This window comes from Mastigoproctus giganteus, chromosome 5, assembly GCF_048544385.1.
Source record: "Mastigoproctus giganteus isolate SK-2022 chromosome 5, ASM4854438v1, whole genome shotgun sequence".
Lineage (NCBI taxonomy): Eukaryota > Metazoa > Arthropoda > Arachnida > Uropygi > Thelyphonidae > Mastigoproctus > Mastigoproctus giganteus.
The window spans coordinates 91,643,172-91,661,451 of NC_143579.1; the positions used below are offsets into that span (position 1 = coordinate 91,643,172).

An 18,280-nucleotide genomic window follows, 5' to 3' on the forward strand; every position below is an offset into this window, starting at 1 on the left:
TCATTACTTTTGTTTTAGCCATATTCATTTTTAGTCCTAAATCCTTACTAACTGTGCATAACTGATTAAGATTTTCCTCTAATTCTTTGGGATCGTGGCTTATGACCACGATGTCATCTGCAAATCGTAAATGGTTTAGGTACTCTCCGTTCACATTGACTCCTTTCTGCGACCAGTCTAATCTTCTGAAACCTTCCTCAAGGGCAGCAGTAAACAGCTTCGGAGATATTGTGTCTCCCTGTCGAACTCCTTTCTCTATTTTAAATTTCTTACTGTCTTTGTCTAGTCTAATAAAAGAGGTAGCACTCTCATATATTTTCTTCAAAATCATAATATGTGGGGTATCTATGCCTTGTCTTTCTAGTGCCCTAAACATTGCCTTATGCTGTATGGAGTCAAATGCCTTTTCATAATCCACAAATGCTAACCATAATGGTGTTTTATCTTCATTTGCTTTCTCCATTGTTTATCTGTGATATTATGTGAAGGTGATCCATAGTTGAGAATCCTGTCCTAAAGCCAGCTTGCTGTTTTGGTTGATTCTCATCAAGTATTCTTTCTAATCTGTTAGTAATGACGCTTGTGAACAACTTGTAGATGTGGGATAAAAAGCTAATTGGTCTATAATTTCCAATTTCTGATTTATCTCCTTTCTTATGCAGCAAAACTATGATTGCATTATTCCACTGCTTAGGCGTCACACCTTTTCTAATGTACTTTGTGAAGAGCCTTGCCAGTTTTTGTGTTATGTCTCTTCCCTTCCTCCCAATTTTAACAACTCTACAGTAACTTCATCTTCCCCCCGGGGCTTTCTGATTCTTCATTTTCTTCAATGCATGTTCTACCTCATCAGGAAGAATATCGGGTATGTCGTATGTGTTGCTACTTTGCAATCCATCTTCCTCACTGCTGGCATCATTCCCTCGCTCCTTGTATAATTCTCTATATAGTCTTCTGCTATTTGAATTATGCCCTCTCTGCTGTTTATAAGTACACCATTGCTATTCTTCAGTTTCAGTATCATTTGTCTTTCTGTATTACTGTTCATGGCTGCTGATTTAAATCCTTTGTTTTCCCTTAATGCTTGTTTTACTTTTCTTGTGTTAAATCTTCTTATGTCCTCTCTGAGTCTCTTTCTAATGGCTTTGCATAACTCAGTATACTCAATTTTCTCCCTGTCAGTGTTTTTCTTGCTCTTCATTTGTCATCTTCGGTTCATCATGACAAGTGTTTCTTGACTAATTTTTTGTTCTTTGGATTTCTTTTTCCCTATAGGTTTCTTGGGCTTTATCACTTTCAGAAAGTTGTAATATTCCTCGTTGATATCTTGGTCCTGAGCAGTCTCCAGAAGCTCAAACTTGTTCTTAAGTTCCAGTACATACTGCTTTTTCTCCTCTTCTGTTATCTCAAAGACCTTTGTATTATTTACTCGAGTCAGTTTTTTCCTTTCCTTTCCTACATCTATATCAAGTGTACATCTTACCATTCTGTGATCACTTCCAACATTTACCTTATTCAGGACGGTAACATCATTCACAATATATCTTCTGTTAGTGAGGATGAAGTCGATTTCATTAGTTGTTAATCCATTTGGACTCTTCCATGTCCAAATGGATTTCTGTTCACCCTTTTCTTGAAAAAAGTGTTCATTACTGACAGTCCTTGAGATTCTGCAAATTCCACAAGTCTTTCACCTCTTTTATTTTTTTCACCAATTCCAAAATTTCCTATAGTTTCCCCTTTCTGCGCTGTTTTGTCTTTTTCCAACCTTATCATTGAAGTCCCCCATAATACTAGTGTAGTGAGTTTTCTGCTCATCTAGAAGACTCAATTTCGGTGTACATTTCTTCAACCTCTTCATCATCATGGCTCGATGTTGGTGCATAAAAATCATTGTAACCTTTAGGTTGTATCTCTTAGAAATCTTGAGTATTAGTCTTGACACCCTTGGTGATGTACTTTTGAATTCCAAAATGTTGTTTTTAAAATCCTATGAACCAGAAACCCAACTCCACCTTCACTCCTTTCACTGTTTCCATTGGTGTACAGCAGATTTCCACTTGATAAACTTATAAGTGATTCATTTCTTCTTCTTGTTTCAGCAAAACCGATGATATTCCAATTCACATTTTCTAATTTCTTTTCCAGCTCTAATATCCTGTCTTCACCGATGAGTGATGTTACGTTATAACAGGCCAAGTTCAGTTTCCGTGCATGGCAGCTTGGTCGTACCCAGAGATTCTTAGCACCCTCTGCTTCCACTCTGATCCTTTCGCTGCCATAAGAGGGGGAGTGAAAGCTGCTGGGGACTGAGGGCCATTTGTTTTGTCGTGCTGTCATATGCTTGAGGGTTTGGTCTTTTCCTCATCACGCTGACCAGGCGTCTTGAAGAGAACTACTCTACACATTCGTTGCCACCTAAGTGATGTAACAGGGCTTACCATCGAGAAGGTGTGCATGAGTGGATTTTAGGGAGGCAGGCCAACTGGACTTCTCCTAAATCTTCTGTAATAGAGAGATACTGGATCCATCTGTTTTAGGCTGAGTGTCTGATAACACACAGGATACCTGTTCCCTTCTAAGCCCCAATCGTCCATAGCAAGTGTTAAATACCTTCTACTGAACGGAATATTTTACATTATTGCAATGAAAACATCTATAGTGGCACCTAACAGTGGAATGCGAAAATGCTAGAAGAAAAAAGAAATTGTCAAATATTTACATTTTTTGCAGTCATATGATAAATACTTGTATTGTTGCAAGCATACTTCGTGCAGTTACTACTGCATGAAGTATGATTGTGACATCATGCTATTTAACAAATGGCTACAATCAAATGGGTAATTAGTCTATTGGCTTGGATTTTGTTAGCCTCTTCCAAGCCCAGAATGTTTTCACATAAAATAAAGCATCTTTCAGGCATACATGGTACACGCGTGGGTTTTTTTTTTTTTTTTTTTTTTGTTTTATCGTGTTCTTCTGATGCAGTTCAACAAAATTCCAATGAATGTATTTGAATTTGTAAATCAATTCACTAGAACTTGAGATATCGTACTGGTCATGAAAAATGCGTCACAAGCTCTAATCACACTACTAGTGAGTGCTCGGCACAGACTAGTGGTTGGAGCATGTGAAGCCGGGGATGATGTCACTTCTGTGACATATTTTTTGTGACCAATCAGATTTACTTTGTTGAAATTTTTGTAGGTGCTCCTAAGGATGTTTTGCATCAAAAATTCAAAGAAGATGTAGCATTTATAGTGATGATGATGTCATACACACTGAAATGGTTATCTGCATCTTTTGTCAGAGTTGTGCCAATCATGTAGGTGCATTGTTTAGATAAGCATTTCCCAATAGTGAAATAAAAAAATAATAATAATAAAATGTGGTTGGAATTAAAAAAACAGCAGGCTTTATTAGTGAAATTACATGGATAGGAAAAGAAGAGGTAGTGATGGCTCTGAAAAATGGGCCATTTTTGATTTCTACAGAAGGCTCTAATCATAGTGATTCCACAATATTCAAGGAATAAAGTTCACCACAATTATGAAATATTATGAAAGATTTCCCACAATTATTCAAGAATAATAGTGGTGACCTTTCATAATAATAAAAATATAAACACCAAATTGAAAGCAGCTTGCCAAAGCAGCTTTCCAATGCCTAGTGCCAACATTGGAAAACAACTCTATGGGGAAACATTTGGTGTCTTCTTCTAAACAAGCATGTGTGATTCCTTGAAAAAAACCGTCTGGCATACAGTGTTGATAATATGCCTGTCACGGTAGCTCTAAAAACTGGAGTATCAAGGGTGTTAAAAGAGGAAATCGAGCACTTGGTTATAACTTGTAATAAGCTGTCCTTATCATATTAATTTATATCAAAGTAAAAAAGATTTTGAAATAGCTGTGTACACATTGGCTGTCTTCGGTTAAAACTGGTCTGGTATAACAGTGGCAGCCTTTGACAAGTCTATTTAAAGAAGAGGTTAGAATAGGTGAGAAAAACAATATGAGCACTTTACGAAGTTACCAAATTGCAAAGTACAACTAGCAATCACCATTGCGTGGCACTGACTCATGCTGAAATCCAGTTCATGAGCCAAAAGTTTGGAAAGAGGAAAAATTCATGAAAGAAAAACTTTTCAATTGCAAAGTTCTGGTGAAAGTGATTGTAAACTGGCCAAGCAAGCTGATAATTATAAGTAAGTTATCCTCACTCATGCAGAAAGTCTTTATATTTCTTTTTTCTGCTCAAATAAAGCAATTTGCTTATTTCTTTTAATTGTTATGCCAACATTTGGATGTACAAAATATCTCTTCAATCCAACATACCTCACATCCGTATACCGAGGTCTTTACTCCTAGACACGTTGAACAATATGCAAAGTTATATGCAAATTTATTTTACCAACAGTTTCAAATTTTTGTCTTCCATTTTGGAAATTGATTACCATAGCAAACTAAGTCAGATGGGTGATTTTGGCTTAGGAATAGGCATTTCTACTGCCAGGGCCATGGGGAGTCTAAAACAAGAGGAAAGGATTTAGTTCTTTTGCTCCACAAAAAACTAATTTCATTCTTTTGATCAGTGAAAAACTATTTGTGCACTATGTAACTACGTAGTGCACAAGTTCCCATTGAAAATGAACTTTCTTATCAATGCTGAGGTAATACAAATTTCATCCATTGACAGTACATCATCTTTTAATTTGAAATTTCTTGTAGCCAAGTTTCCAGTACTTCTTGGTGTCATTAATATTAAAAAAAAAGATCAAGCAATGTGTTTTTCAGAATTAGTTCTGTCAATGTGTTCAATTATGGAGACTGCACCTAAAGAAAGACATCAAGCTTCTTGAAAGGGTGCGAAGACGGGTAACTCACCTGGTGAGATCGGCAGAAGGGCGTTCTTATGAAGAAAGACTTCGAATATGTGGGTTGCAGAGTTTGGAAACTAGACACCTTAGAGGAGATTTGATTGAGGTGTTTAAGGCTCTGAGAGGCATCAGTAAAATGAATGAGGACGAAATTTTCAAGATGCTAGAACTAGGGGACATAAGTTCAAGTTATGGGGGGAAATGTTTAGATTGGACTGCAGGAAGTTTTTTTTACCCAGCGAGTTATAAATTACTGGAATAAGTTGCTTACATGGGTGGTAGAGGCTGACAGTTTGGGGAAATTCAAAGGTCATCTGGATAGTACCTTCGGGTGAGGGACGCGCATAGGATGATAGGTTTAATTTCTTTTCTTTTATTAATTATTATTATTTATTTATTTATTATTTTTTTTTATCATTGTTTTTTTTTTTTTCTTTTTTTTTTTTTTTTAGCTGGTACAGCATAAGCCATAGGCTTTCTTGCACCATGCGGCCATTACTATTACTATTACTAAATGTAAGCCTATCGACACCATTATGGAAGAAGAAAGAAGTAATGTACTGTGGATCTTAGTTGAGGAACTGATAAGTGCACTTGGAAGTTTGAAATATTATCCAAAGTCATGCTTGGCATTTTAACAATTCTTCATATCAGTGCTGAGTGTGAGTGAATGTTCAGCTGGGTTAGGAGAAAAAAAAAACCGAATTCAGATCTTCTGTTGCTGTTGAACCTTCAGAAATCCTCTAATAGCCAAATCAGGGCTGTTGTTATAAACAAGCTAGCAGTGTCATTGTTATGAATGAAACTTTGACTTGCTGTTTCTGAAGAAGGTAAAGTCTGCAATGGTATCTTTCTTGAAGGAACCAAAATCAACTAATGTCTAATAAAATATCCAAACAGAAATCCACAGACAGAAAAAGGTTAGGTAGATTAATGTTTAAAATCATACTCTACTGGTAAACAATCCTATTATTGTCTTTTAATATAAAATGCATATTTTGTCAATGAAATTTAATTTCTAGGATATTGTGGACTTTCAAAAACTCTCCTGCTTTTTCTGAAAAATCTCCCCCCTTGCTTTGCCTCTGCAATCTTTATGAATTTATAAAAATTACTATTGCAACGGTCAACGATTTGCATATATTTATTAATAAAATAATTTAAATAATACAATGAATATAACAAAACAAAAATATCAAAGAAAAAGAAACTTACAAATATTTGTTTATATCTACAGAGAATTTAATTCTGTATAAACTACGAAGAAAATATATATAACTACAAAGAAATTAGAAAACCAGATAGTTTGTTTATATATGTCTAGTATAAAATCATAGAAACAAAATATTATGAAATATACTACAGTACTTTTAACATAAACTAAAAATACGCAATGAAGGTGTATTATTTTAATTGAATTTTTCTCGCTTTGAAGGACCTTTCACAAGAAACTACTGTTATAGGCAGGGTAAGAAAAATTCATAGAGTTATTTTTATATTTAGATAAGATTCTGTTAGACAATACTCATGAATGAATTGGAGAAGTTGTAAAGGGGTTACAGATTTTATATCCTGCAGTATCAATAAAACAAATTTTTCAAACAGATTTTTCAAATATCTGTTGAAATATCAACAGATATTTGAAAAAATTGTTTGTCCTCCAGTGGTTAGCACTGGCGGACAAACAAAAAAGCTCGGAGGTATGACGTCACAAAACGGGCCATACTTTATAGAAGTTTGTAATTGGAGTTTCTTTATTTTCAAAATTTGTAAAACACTGTTCCTCCCTGATATTTTTTTCAGTAAGTGATTATAAATCCTGAATTTATAATTTTTTTCATTCTCACAAACACAAAAATTTCTGGAATCATAGGTAGTACATACAAAGATAATGTGCCGACCAGGTGGGTAAAGTGCCTGCCTGGCAACCCAAAGGTCGAGGGTTTGAATCCCGCCTCGGGCTTGGATCAGAGTAAAATGCAAAAACTTTGGGAGGTGCATTATGTCTACAGAAGCCGATGCACCAACAACTAACAAAAAAAAAAAAAAAAAAAAAAGATAATGCGGTATTTCTTTTAATAAAATTTTTATTTTTATTTTAAACCAAGAACACAAGTTGACCAGAAGCTATTATCCGTGTTGGGAATACGCCTTACTCTTTTGACTGGCCAGAGAAAGCAGTTGACTAGCATGACCTCTTGGTATGTGGGACAGGTGGCTGCATACGTTTTACGTTCCACTTACATTGTGGAACGGCAATCCCTTTAACCCTTAATTTTCGTTTTCTATTTGCTTAAATTGCCTAAAGGCCGGAGATGGAAACAAAGCATACAAAGTCTCTAGTAATCCGTTTGTAATATGGAAAATTTCTTCATTCTACAGAAACTTTTAAATGTAATTACCAGAAGGAATTCAAAAAATTCACTATAAAGCAGTTCGTTAAATGCAGATCCGACTGTAATTAATCAAAAATGAAGCAATTTTAAAATATATAACTGGTCGGATACGCCCTTAAAATGCTGGGGCTGGTGCCCCACTCGCTCAACCCTAGTTCCGACTCTAATCCATCTTTTTGGGAATAGAGTTATTACAATCCATTGGGAATAGAGTTATTACATGAGGATGGAAAAAAAATAATAATTGCTGGATTTCTATTGGTCCAATTGTTACATTTTGGAAAGGTTCAACAAATCTTTTTAAGAATTCAAATTCTTAAAAAGCTTTAAGAGCCATAGTGAAGACTATAGCTGCATTATGCATATATGCTAATGTGCCTAAAAAAACACAGTAGCCAAAAAAAAAGTGAATGGTAAAAATATACTTCATTTATTTTTATTGATGTTTCATTTATAGCAAACAACATTAAAGATTAAAAATGATATTAGTAATTTTAGGCCAGCTCATGGATTAATTCCTTAAAGTGAGCCTATTGCTGTCACTGGAGGAAATAAAGCATCCACAAGAGAGCAGAAAAGGAAAAATTAGAATGCAGAGAAATGTTTATTTTCTAATTAATACAATTACATAAAATAATAATAAATAAAGTTAATTATTTGAATTTTAAACTTGGTGGGCACCACCAAAAAAGGAAAAGATGCTTGTTGAAACTTAATGCTGACATAATAGGGCTAACAGAAATGTGGTGTCACTCAGAAATAGGGGTAGTTTTTCTGGTATGTACAACATATTTAGGAAGGATAGGAAATTTAAAAGGGGTCATTCTTCTTATCTCTTCATATCTTAACTTATCAATTCCTCTTATCTGTAATTACTCATGTTACCCTTAGATCTCTCTTTTTGAATTGGGGATTCATTTGCACTCTCTAGTCCATGGGGACTTCCCCTGAGTCCAAGGATGCTATCATAATTATGGCTAAGGGTTTGCTTACTTCCTTTGCCACCTCCTTTAATATAACTGGATAGATCTCATCCACCCCAGGTGCCTTTCTTATGTTTAACCTCAACAATTTCTCCTCCACTTTGCTCTCAGTTATTACAAAATCATTAAGCACCCTGTTACAGTTTGATAAACATCTGGCATTTTCCTCCCTTAATTACTCCTCTTGTGGATGTAGATGCAAAATACGCATTCAGATTATCAGCTATCTGAGCAGGATCATCAACAGTCAAACTATCAATATCAAGTGGACTATAATGCACCAATAAAACCCAAACCAAATCAAGTGGACCAATCTGATTCATCTCCTTCCTTCCTTCTAGAGTTTATATAAGTAAAGAAGTCCTTGCTGTTTTTCTTAGCATCCTTTTCCAAAGATTTCTCATAATTTGTGTTTGGTTGTCTAACCTCCTTTGTGAATTGATTACTGACTAGCTTATATCTGCCACAGGCTTCAGTGTCACCTTATAATTTGTATGCATCTTGTGTATTTTTCTTCTTTGCTCGAAGTCTCAGTTCATCTGATGTCCATTTAGGCCTAAACCTTGAACAATCATCCCCTCCCTTCCTTCCTTTCTTCTAGAGTTTATATAAGTAAAGACGTCCTTGCTGTTTTTCTTAGCATCCTTTTCCAAAGATTTCTCATAATCTGTGTTTGGTTGTCTAACCACCTTTGCAAATTGATTACTGACTAGCTTATATCTGCCACAGGCTTCTGTGTCACCTGATAATTTATATGCATCTCGTGCATTTTTCTTCTTTGCCCAAAGTCTCATTAGTTCATCTGATGTCCATTTAGGTCAAAACCTTGAACAGTATTTCTTAATCACTATGAAAAACCTAGTAGCTTCTATGATGAGTTTCTTGAATGCTTTCCACTTAGAATTTGACATCATCAGTTGGTCCCACTGTACACAATTTAAAAACTGATGAAGAATAAAAAGAACTTAAAAGATATGTTCACACTGTTTTCTGTCTATACTACCAGAGACTATGTTTCCTCTTCCTGTGTCAGTGATGAATTGGGCTTAGGCTCTTTAGAAACAACTTCATGGGAGCATTTTTTCCCCCACAAATTATTTCAATACCTCCATTGAAATAATACCCTGCTTCTTTATTTGTTTAATGCATTGGGCCTATGCTGGCTGCTAATAGGGATTGTATTATCATATAACAAAAGTTATGGTTTTGTAGTTTGCTTGGCTGCTCATTTAGATGCGATACATTTATTTACTGATCAGCATAATGTAGCTAATTGAGGCTTCTTGTTGTCTGATGGAACCAAATGGTTCTGAAACTGGTTATAATAGTTGCCTTTGAGTTTTTAATGAAAAATAGATTCACCTACTGGGTGTTGTTATTCAATTAAAAGCAATATTAGTAACTTTAGATCAACTTGGGGATAATGTAGTAATTTATAAACTGTCTAAAGTCTAAAGCTCTGTCACAAGAAGGACAGTATAGACCCCTGGCAATAAGACACAAATATAGAATGCAGTGTGAGTGTTTTTTCTCAACTATTTCAATACTTGCTTTGAAATAGCACCTCACTTCTTTACTTGTATAATGCATTGGGCCTGTGCTATGCTACCTAGCAATTGTGATTTTTTTTTTTTTTTGCTACATAACAAAAGTTCCTTTTTCAATTTCTCCTCCACTTTGCTCTCAGTTATTACAAAACCATTAAGCACCCTGTTACAGTTTGATAAACTTCTGGCATTTTCCTCCTTTTTCAATCAGGAGATTTTTTTTTCCCACTTGACTGCTTATTTAGATTTGATACATTTATTAACTGCTCCATACAATGTCAGTAATTGAGGCTACCTGTTATATAATGATGAAAACAAATAGTTCTGAATGAAACTACAATGGTGCCTTTGGGTTTTTAATGAACAATAGATTCATGTACTGGGTAATGTTATTTGATTAAAAATAATTTTAGTTATTTTAGGTTAACTTGTGTTTGGGTCAGTCCGAGTTCTCTTACTGTCACAGGAGGAGCAACATAGTCTCTCAGTAGTATAGACAAAAATGCAAAATGTAGTGTGACCTTATATTTTCTCAAACTATTAAAGGCGCCTCCATAGCCAGGTGGGCAGGAGCAGCAGCGCGTAGCACACGCTTCTTGATTACACCGGGGTTCGAGCCCGTGACCACCAAATACGGAGGATGTGGAAAGGTCAGGAATGACCACCGCATATCCCCAGAGCAATATGGCCTTAGTTGCTAATGCTCCTAAAAACCAAATAACAAATAACTCAAACTATTAAAAAGTAGATTAGTATTTATGAGTTACGATATAGGCAGACACAAAGTTCGCTCTGCAGTATAGTCAGGTGTCAAGGAGCATCTGTGGTGTTCCATCCATCCATGATTTATCAAACATTTATTTATACAGATAGGGAGGTCATGACCCCATTGTACTAGATAATCATAACACTGTACTTGGAATACTGTGTTTAGTTATGGCAAAATCATCTAAAAAGAAGTCATTGAGATATTGAATGTTGTTCGTCCAAAGACAGACAACTTTCTTGGTGCGATTAGCCAAAGAGCATCCATATGAGAAAAGACTTGGAATATGTGGCTAGAGAGCTTGGTACATAGGAACCTTAGAAGGGGAGCCTCATTGAGATGTCTTATGCTCTGAAAGGGTATAGTAAAATGAATGAAAGTGAAATTTTCATAAATTCACATTAAAGGGGAAGAGGTTCACACTGGATTGTAGAAAGTTTTCTTTTTCTCAACTAATTGTTGATTACTGGAATAAGTTGTCTATATGGGCAGTCACCTAGATAGGTACCTATGTGAGGAGAGAATCCTATATTCAGATTTATTTTGTTTTATTATTTATTTTTTGGCTGGTGCAGCAAAAGCCTGGGGCTTCCTTGCACTATATGACTAATACTAATAATAACGTACTTGTCTTCACTGCATTTAAAAAGTATTGAACTTTGTAAACTGCATATTATTTTTATTTATATTTTTATTAAAATAAAATAAAATGAAATGGAAAACCACTAACACTTTATCAAATATTCTGTCTGGAAGAGTAGACAAGATAAGCTCAAGAAGTATATAAAAGGTAGGATTAAAGTGTTTCCAGAATGGAATTTGTTAAAAATTCCTGAACATCAAATAAGAAAAAAATACTTTTGGATTCATTTTGTAACTTAGAATTATAGTTGCATGGTTACAGTTGCATATGCATAAAGGTTTATTTTTATCTATTGTTTATGGTACGTAATTTTTGTATTGTAATTTTTTTAGAAATTTTTGTCTCTTAAAAATATTGTAGAAATGATTGTTGAAGGATGTAGTGAAAAAGCATTATCAAAAGGTAAGATATTCCAATGGCATAAACATTTGAAAGATAGACATAATATCGCTGAGGTTGAAGCAAGACTGGAAAATCTTGCACAGTGACAATAAAAACTTGACCCCATGTCAGAAGCATTACTTGGGCTAAGTGATGCTTCTTGTCACATTTTTTTTACTGCAGTAATAATACAAATATTTTAACATATGGCAATACAATTGGTTGACATTTTAATGTGTTGCAGATTGTCAGTTTTAATCCAGTTGGTTTCCAAACCAGTCTGTTTTGATCACTTGTTCAAAATCACTTTTTTCATCAGCAGTTCCTGATATGGCATTTTGATCCATGTAACAGATTTTCATTTTCGTTCATATGCCAGTGACTCAATATTTTAATTTCCAGCATTGACTTTAGGCAATTTTTTTGCTCCCTTTTGAATGTTTTCCAAGCCTTAAATTAATTTGACTTATTCTGAAGAATTAGAATGATCATTCATAATGTTCCCCAGTAACATTGTTCCTATGAATTTTTATGCAGTCTTGTGTTTCCCTGTTAGAATAATACTTCATTAACTTAAAATATATATTAAAAAAATATAATAATAATAATAAATAAATAAATAAAATACCTTATGGATATCATCCACGAAAATTGTATATTGTTTCATATAAGAAATTCATACTGTTTTTTTGTCTTTTTCTTATTTTATTAGGAAAAAAGCATAAAATTTCCATCAGTTTGAAAAGGCTTATAATCAGACTAAAACACACAACTTTAAAGACAAAGTTTTCCCAATTTTTTCCTGATAAACTATTGCACATTTAAAGTAAAATAGGGTATATTAACATATATGATATTTTGTTTTTTATTTGTCATAATAAAACATTGATAAAACTAATTAAAATTCTTCCTTAATAGTTTACATTTTTATACTTATTTAGGAAAATGAAACCTTGAAAACATCTCTTCTTCCACCTCCTTCATATACTCTGTATTATTCAAATGCAATGGATAAAGAGTGTGCCATCTTAGGAATTATTAGCCTCCTTCTAACACTAATTAACATTGTATGCATCTTTGCTGCAGCGGTAATTGTGCTTAAAGTAAGTGATCAGAGTAGTTAGTGGCTTTGTTCTTAAGTGAAAGAAAAGTTTTAGTTTCAATTTACAGTTTTGTGATTGATTATTTATAAATGAAACAGATCATCATTTATTAGGATTATGTTCACATATAAATATCTGAGTCTCCCTTTATCAAAGGTTGACTTTGAGAAATTATGGTTTCCTGTCTTGATTATGGTTCCCTGTCTCGTGTCAAGGAGTGGGTGCGAGAGTACACATGAACAGGGGAAGTTTTTACGGCTCCAGCAAAGAAGCCGTAAAAAACTTCTCTAAAACTTCTTTGCTCCAGCAAAGAAGTTTTAGAGAAGTTTTTGCTTTTTTATTGACTTAAATTGGCATATTAATTTATTTTTTAGAGTTGCTTTATATTCCTAGTAACAATACTTTAGTTTAAATTGAATTTAGATAGAGATTTTGTAGGTTTTTACTTTGTATCGGTAAGGGTATCAAATCCAAGTGTGGACAAGTTTTGCAGCTCCCGCAAATGAAAATTTTTAATTAAACTTAGCTGCTTTATTGACTTAATTGTTAGATTAAATTATTATCTATAAGTAGATTATAGACCTAGTCAAACTCCGTGGTTTATTTTGAATTTAGATAGTGCAATTTGGAAAGTAAATAGTACCTTGTGTCTGTAGATTAACCGTTCGTAACTTGCCACCATTGTTAGAAAGGCTTTTGATACTGTTGCACATGGAAGACTTCTGCACAAATTGGAGCAGTGTGGCATTGGAAGCAAATTGCTGCTATGGATAAGGGGATGGTTGAGTGGCAGAAGACAGAGAGTGGTAATCAATGGACACTGCTCAACGTGGACTAATGTTATTAGTGGAGTTCCTCGGGGTTCAGTGTTGGGTCCGTTGTTGTTTTCGGTGTTTATGAATGATATTGATGATGGTATATCAAGTTTAATGTCCAAGTTTGCAGATGATACAAAGGTTGGCAGGGTTGTTAAGGACACTACTGACGCTATGCTGCTGCAACAGGATCTGGAAAGGTTGAACAGATGGGCTGAGAGGTGGCAAATGAAGTTTAACATTGACAAATGTAAAGTACTACATATGGGAAACAGTAACCCCAGAGCAACGTATCAACTCTGCGGTACTACACTGACAGTGGTGGAGAATGAAAAGGACCTGGGGGTAATTGTGCAGGCAGATATGAAGTTCTCTGAGCAGTGCAGACGAGCTGCAAGAGTAGCTCATGGTGTCTTGTCAATGATATACAGGAATTTTTCTAGCAGGGATAAGGAGGTGATTATTCCCTTGTATAAGGCAATGGTTAGGCCACATCTTGAGTACTGTATACAGGTCTGGAAGCCTCATTTCAAGAAGGATGTAGAGCTGCTGGAACGGGTACAGAGAAGGGCAACAAGATTAGTGAATGGAACAAAGGGTTGCTCTTACAAAGAAAGGCTTAAGTTTTGCAAATTACAGAGTCTGGAGACTAGGCACCGGCGAGGTTATCTGATAGAGGTGTATAAGGATTTGAATGGTTTGAGCATGCTCAATGCCAATGGGATTCTTCATCTTGCTCAGAATAATCACCTCAGAGGGCATAAATTCAAATTGAGGAAGGACGGATGTCGGATAGATGTGCGGAAATTTGCCTTTGGCCAGCGGGTGGTTGGTTGGTGGAACCGACTTCCATCATTTGTTGTTGAAGTTGATAGCCTAAACAAATTTAAGGCTGAACTGGACAGGTATTTCGAACGAACGGAGGGGTGAAATGGGAGTGGTGTGTTTTTTTTTTTTTTTTTTTGGCTGATGCTGAATAAGCTTGCTTTCTTGCATCATATGCCTCTACTAATGCTAATGCTATACGATACAATTTGTGCTAGTGTAAGGTTTAACAGAAAACTAGATAGTGTAAGGTTTAACGGAAAACTACATAGCGAGTATAATAGTATCAATTAATCAGTAAAATTTATTATTCTTATTAAATTTCATTGTCAATTGAATTGTACTTTTTTAACTAAATAAATATAGTGACTTAGTTATTACAAACGTAACATTATAAATTAAGTTGACAGGGGATAAGAAAGTCATATAACGTAACTCGGAGATAATATTCGATACCGAAATACATATATATATATATACAGTGTTATAACTGCATTGGGATATAGGTTTAGGGTTATATTTTGTATTGGAATTTTATTGAACTTGAATAGAAATCATGACTCAGACTAGAGCAGCAAAGCAAAAGACTCAAACTAGTGGCAGTGCTGTGGCTTAGGGGAGAACTGAGGGGAAGGCAATTGCCCTCTGAATCACAGTCTATTGAAATGCACTGATTGTTTGATGTTTGTGGAGCAATCAGGAATGGGACATGATATTGCCAAGGGGAATGTCTTTTTGTGTGCACTATGTAAGGAGTGCAAGGAAATCAGGTACCAACTTGGCATTGTTATGGGCTTATTATGAGAGCTTGAAGGACAGTGTGGATGCCCTCGAAGGATTTAAATTGAGGGGCCCATCAAGCTCTCAGCTGCCCACATCAATGCCAGAGCTTGCACTTGAACATCACGCAACACAAAGGCAGCCCCCAAGGCAGAATGTGCTGGTCCCAAAGGAACTAATTGTTGTAGGTGACTCTGTTGTCAGGGAAACGGGGAACATATTGTGCAAAAAGGATAGATGGAACAGGACCAGGGTATGTCTGCCAGGGGCAAAGGTTGATGATGTCGTTTTAGGGCAGATATCATCCTTTAAGGGGCACAAAGGGTGATATTGTTGTACACATTGGCACTAATGATATTAAGAGTAGGAGATAAGCAGAATTACTTAACAAGTACAAGATAATGCTGAAAAAAAGCCGTGAGTTAGGGTTGAATTTGAAAGTGTCTGTAATTCTGCCCAGACACGATAGGAGGGAATATATGATGAGAGGCTTGTCGATCAATTTGGACCTGGAAAGATTATGCAAGGCTCAAGGGGTAGAATTTTTTTCAGCCTGTTCTGTACTTCTAAACAGGAGAGACTGCTTCTATGGGATACACTTAAATAGAAAGGGTGCAAGAATATTTGCTGATGCTATTGAGGCAGAGTTAGTTGGGTTGCAAAACTGCTAGCTTGGTGGGATACATGGACTAATAGATTAACAGTAGCAGCTGGCAAAGGTAAAAGTGATTCTTGCACTACTTCTATTGAAATGCAATTGAGCAGCAGCCTGGAAAGCAAGGCAATGGGAATTTCCAGGACTGCTGGGCATCATAGTGGAACAAGTAAATACATGGGCTGTGTTAGGGTAACTAAGAGTAGAAACAGGTGCATGTATACTTGCATGTACACCAATGCTAGGAGTATAGTTAATAAATTCGATGAGATTGAAGTGCTAGTCAAGACAAAGGCAGATATTGTTGGGATATCAGAGACATGGGGTCACACAGACATAAGCAGTGCAGAGCTGGAATTTGGGGAGTACAATGTGTACAGAAAGGATAGACAGGACAGGAAGGGAGGAGGGGTTATGCTGTTAGTTAAGAAACACATAAAATCTAAGGAAGTGCATCCAATTGATGTTGGTGGATAATGCAATGTTGAGTCTGTTTGGTGTGACATAAGCACTGGGAAAGGAAAAATGAGAGTAGGTGTGTGTTATAGGCCTAATGAGTCTGATGAGTATACAAAGGGTACTAGGAAAGTTTTGCAATACAGCTTTGTTTATTTAATTTTTTCAAAGTAATTTCCTCTACATTCAATACACCTCTTCATCCTCCGAAACCAATCTTTAAACCAGTTCTGCCAAGTTTCACTAGGGAGTAAAGCACACTCGTTGTCCCAAGCCCGTAGAAGGTCCTCATCACTGGAAAACCGCCTCCCTTTTAGCTTCATTTTCACATGCGGGAACAGTGCAAAGTCGCAGGGAGCAAGGTCTGGACTGTAGGGAGGGTGCTCGAGAAGTTTCAGTCCTGTCGTGGTCAAATATTCGGTGCAGGCTTTGGCGCGGTGAGCTGGAGCATTATCGTGATGGAGGTACCAGGTGTCCATTCTTGACTTTGGCCGCAGGTTCTTCATAGATCCAATGACTTTAGGCTGGCATTGTTCAGTATACCACTTAGCTGTGACTGTCTTCTGCGTGTCCAAAACGACATGTTCCACAATTCCACTCGATTTGAAAAATACAGCTATCATTTTCTTCTTTACAGATCGGGATTTTCTGACAATTATGGGTGTGTCGTCATCATCAAAGACCCAAACTTTGTTTTGAGCCTTGGTCGGCAGATCGTAATAGTACAGCCAAGTCTCGTCACCTGTCACGATGTTATTCACATACCGAGATTGTCCCTTATCAAACTTTTTTAACATCTCCCGGCACCAAGTCACACGTTGTGTCATCTGCTCTTCAGTCAGTTGATGCGGCACCCAGAGAGAACAAAGTTTCTTCACGTGCAAATGATCTTGCAGAATCGAACGAATTGCTGGTGCATTTAGGCCCAAAGTATCCTCTATCCGTTGGTAGGTCACTCGCCTGTTTTCGTCAAGCATTTTCCTCACAGCAGTAACGTTTTCCTCCGTAACTGACGTTCGTGGCCTTCCCGGCCTCTCAGAATCCTCCAGAGTGAAATTTCCCCTTTGGAACAATATACCACCTGAATATTGTTGTACGATGTGGACAATCATCATCTAGTGCAAGTGTCATTTCTTCTAAGCACTGGTCTATGGTTAAACCACGCACGAAATTATACCGCAAAACTGTCCTTATCTCATTTCGTGACCACGATGCCATCGCAAGCACTTTACACTCTCACTACTAATGAATAACTGAGCCCGTCGACTTGGCGCGGCGGCTACTATGCACGTATGAACATGTCTCAACAAGCAGCTTCCTGTGATTCATTGTTGCGTCATATTGCAAAACTTTCCTAGTACCCTTTGTAATGAGCAATTCTTCAGAGAAATAGAGTGGGTCAGTAAATTAGAGTGTCTTATAATGGGGGATTTTAATTTCCCAGATATTGATTGGATATTGTGGGTTGATCACTCACACACTAGCAAGGCTATTGTGGATTTATTGGATGATTGTTTTCTACAGCAGCATGTTCAGGAGGCAGCTAGAGGGAGTAATACCCTTGATCTGATTATCAGTAATGATTCTTCAAGCACAAGAATGTGCAGATAAAGGAACCACTAGGTGGCAGTGATAGTATGCTGAAGTGGGATTTACTCAAAGAGGTAAGTACCATCAAGGGTAAAGGGAAGGGTTTTTGCTTTCGTAAAGGTGACTACGGTGTTCTGAGATAGTATTTAAATTCTATACGGTGGAACCAACTGATGATGTTACCAACAGCAAATTCAAAATGGGAAGCATTCAAAGAATCAATCTTGGAAGCTACTAGGTTTTTCATACCAACAAAGAAATATTGTTCAAGATTTAGGCCTAAATGTATGTCAGATGAACTAATTAGACATGTGACAGAGAAGAAAAATGCATGGTATTCATATAAATTAACATGTGACACAGAAGAATATGATAGATATAAGCTGGTCTGTAACCAAGTTACAAAGGAGGTTAGGCAGGCGAAGGCAGATTACGAGAAATCTTTGGCAAAGGATACAAAT

General features: G+C 36.2%; 1 protein-coding gene across 1 annotated transcript in view; it reads left to right on the forward strand.

The window, feature by feature from the left end:
- The window catches only part of LOC150085556 (uncharacterized), a 327,690-nt gene extending 314,971 nt beyond the window's left edge, over window positions 1-12,719 (forward strand). Inside the window, exon 13 of the mRNA XM_090374600.1 lies at window positions 12,537-12,719. Within this exon, the coding sequence (XP_090230726.1) occupies window positions 12,537-12,719 (183 nt within the window). The remainder of the gene's footprint in view (window positions 1-12,536) is intronic.
- Window positions 12,720-18,280: the final 5,561 nt, after the last annotated feature.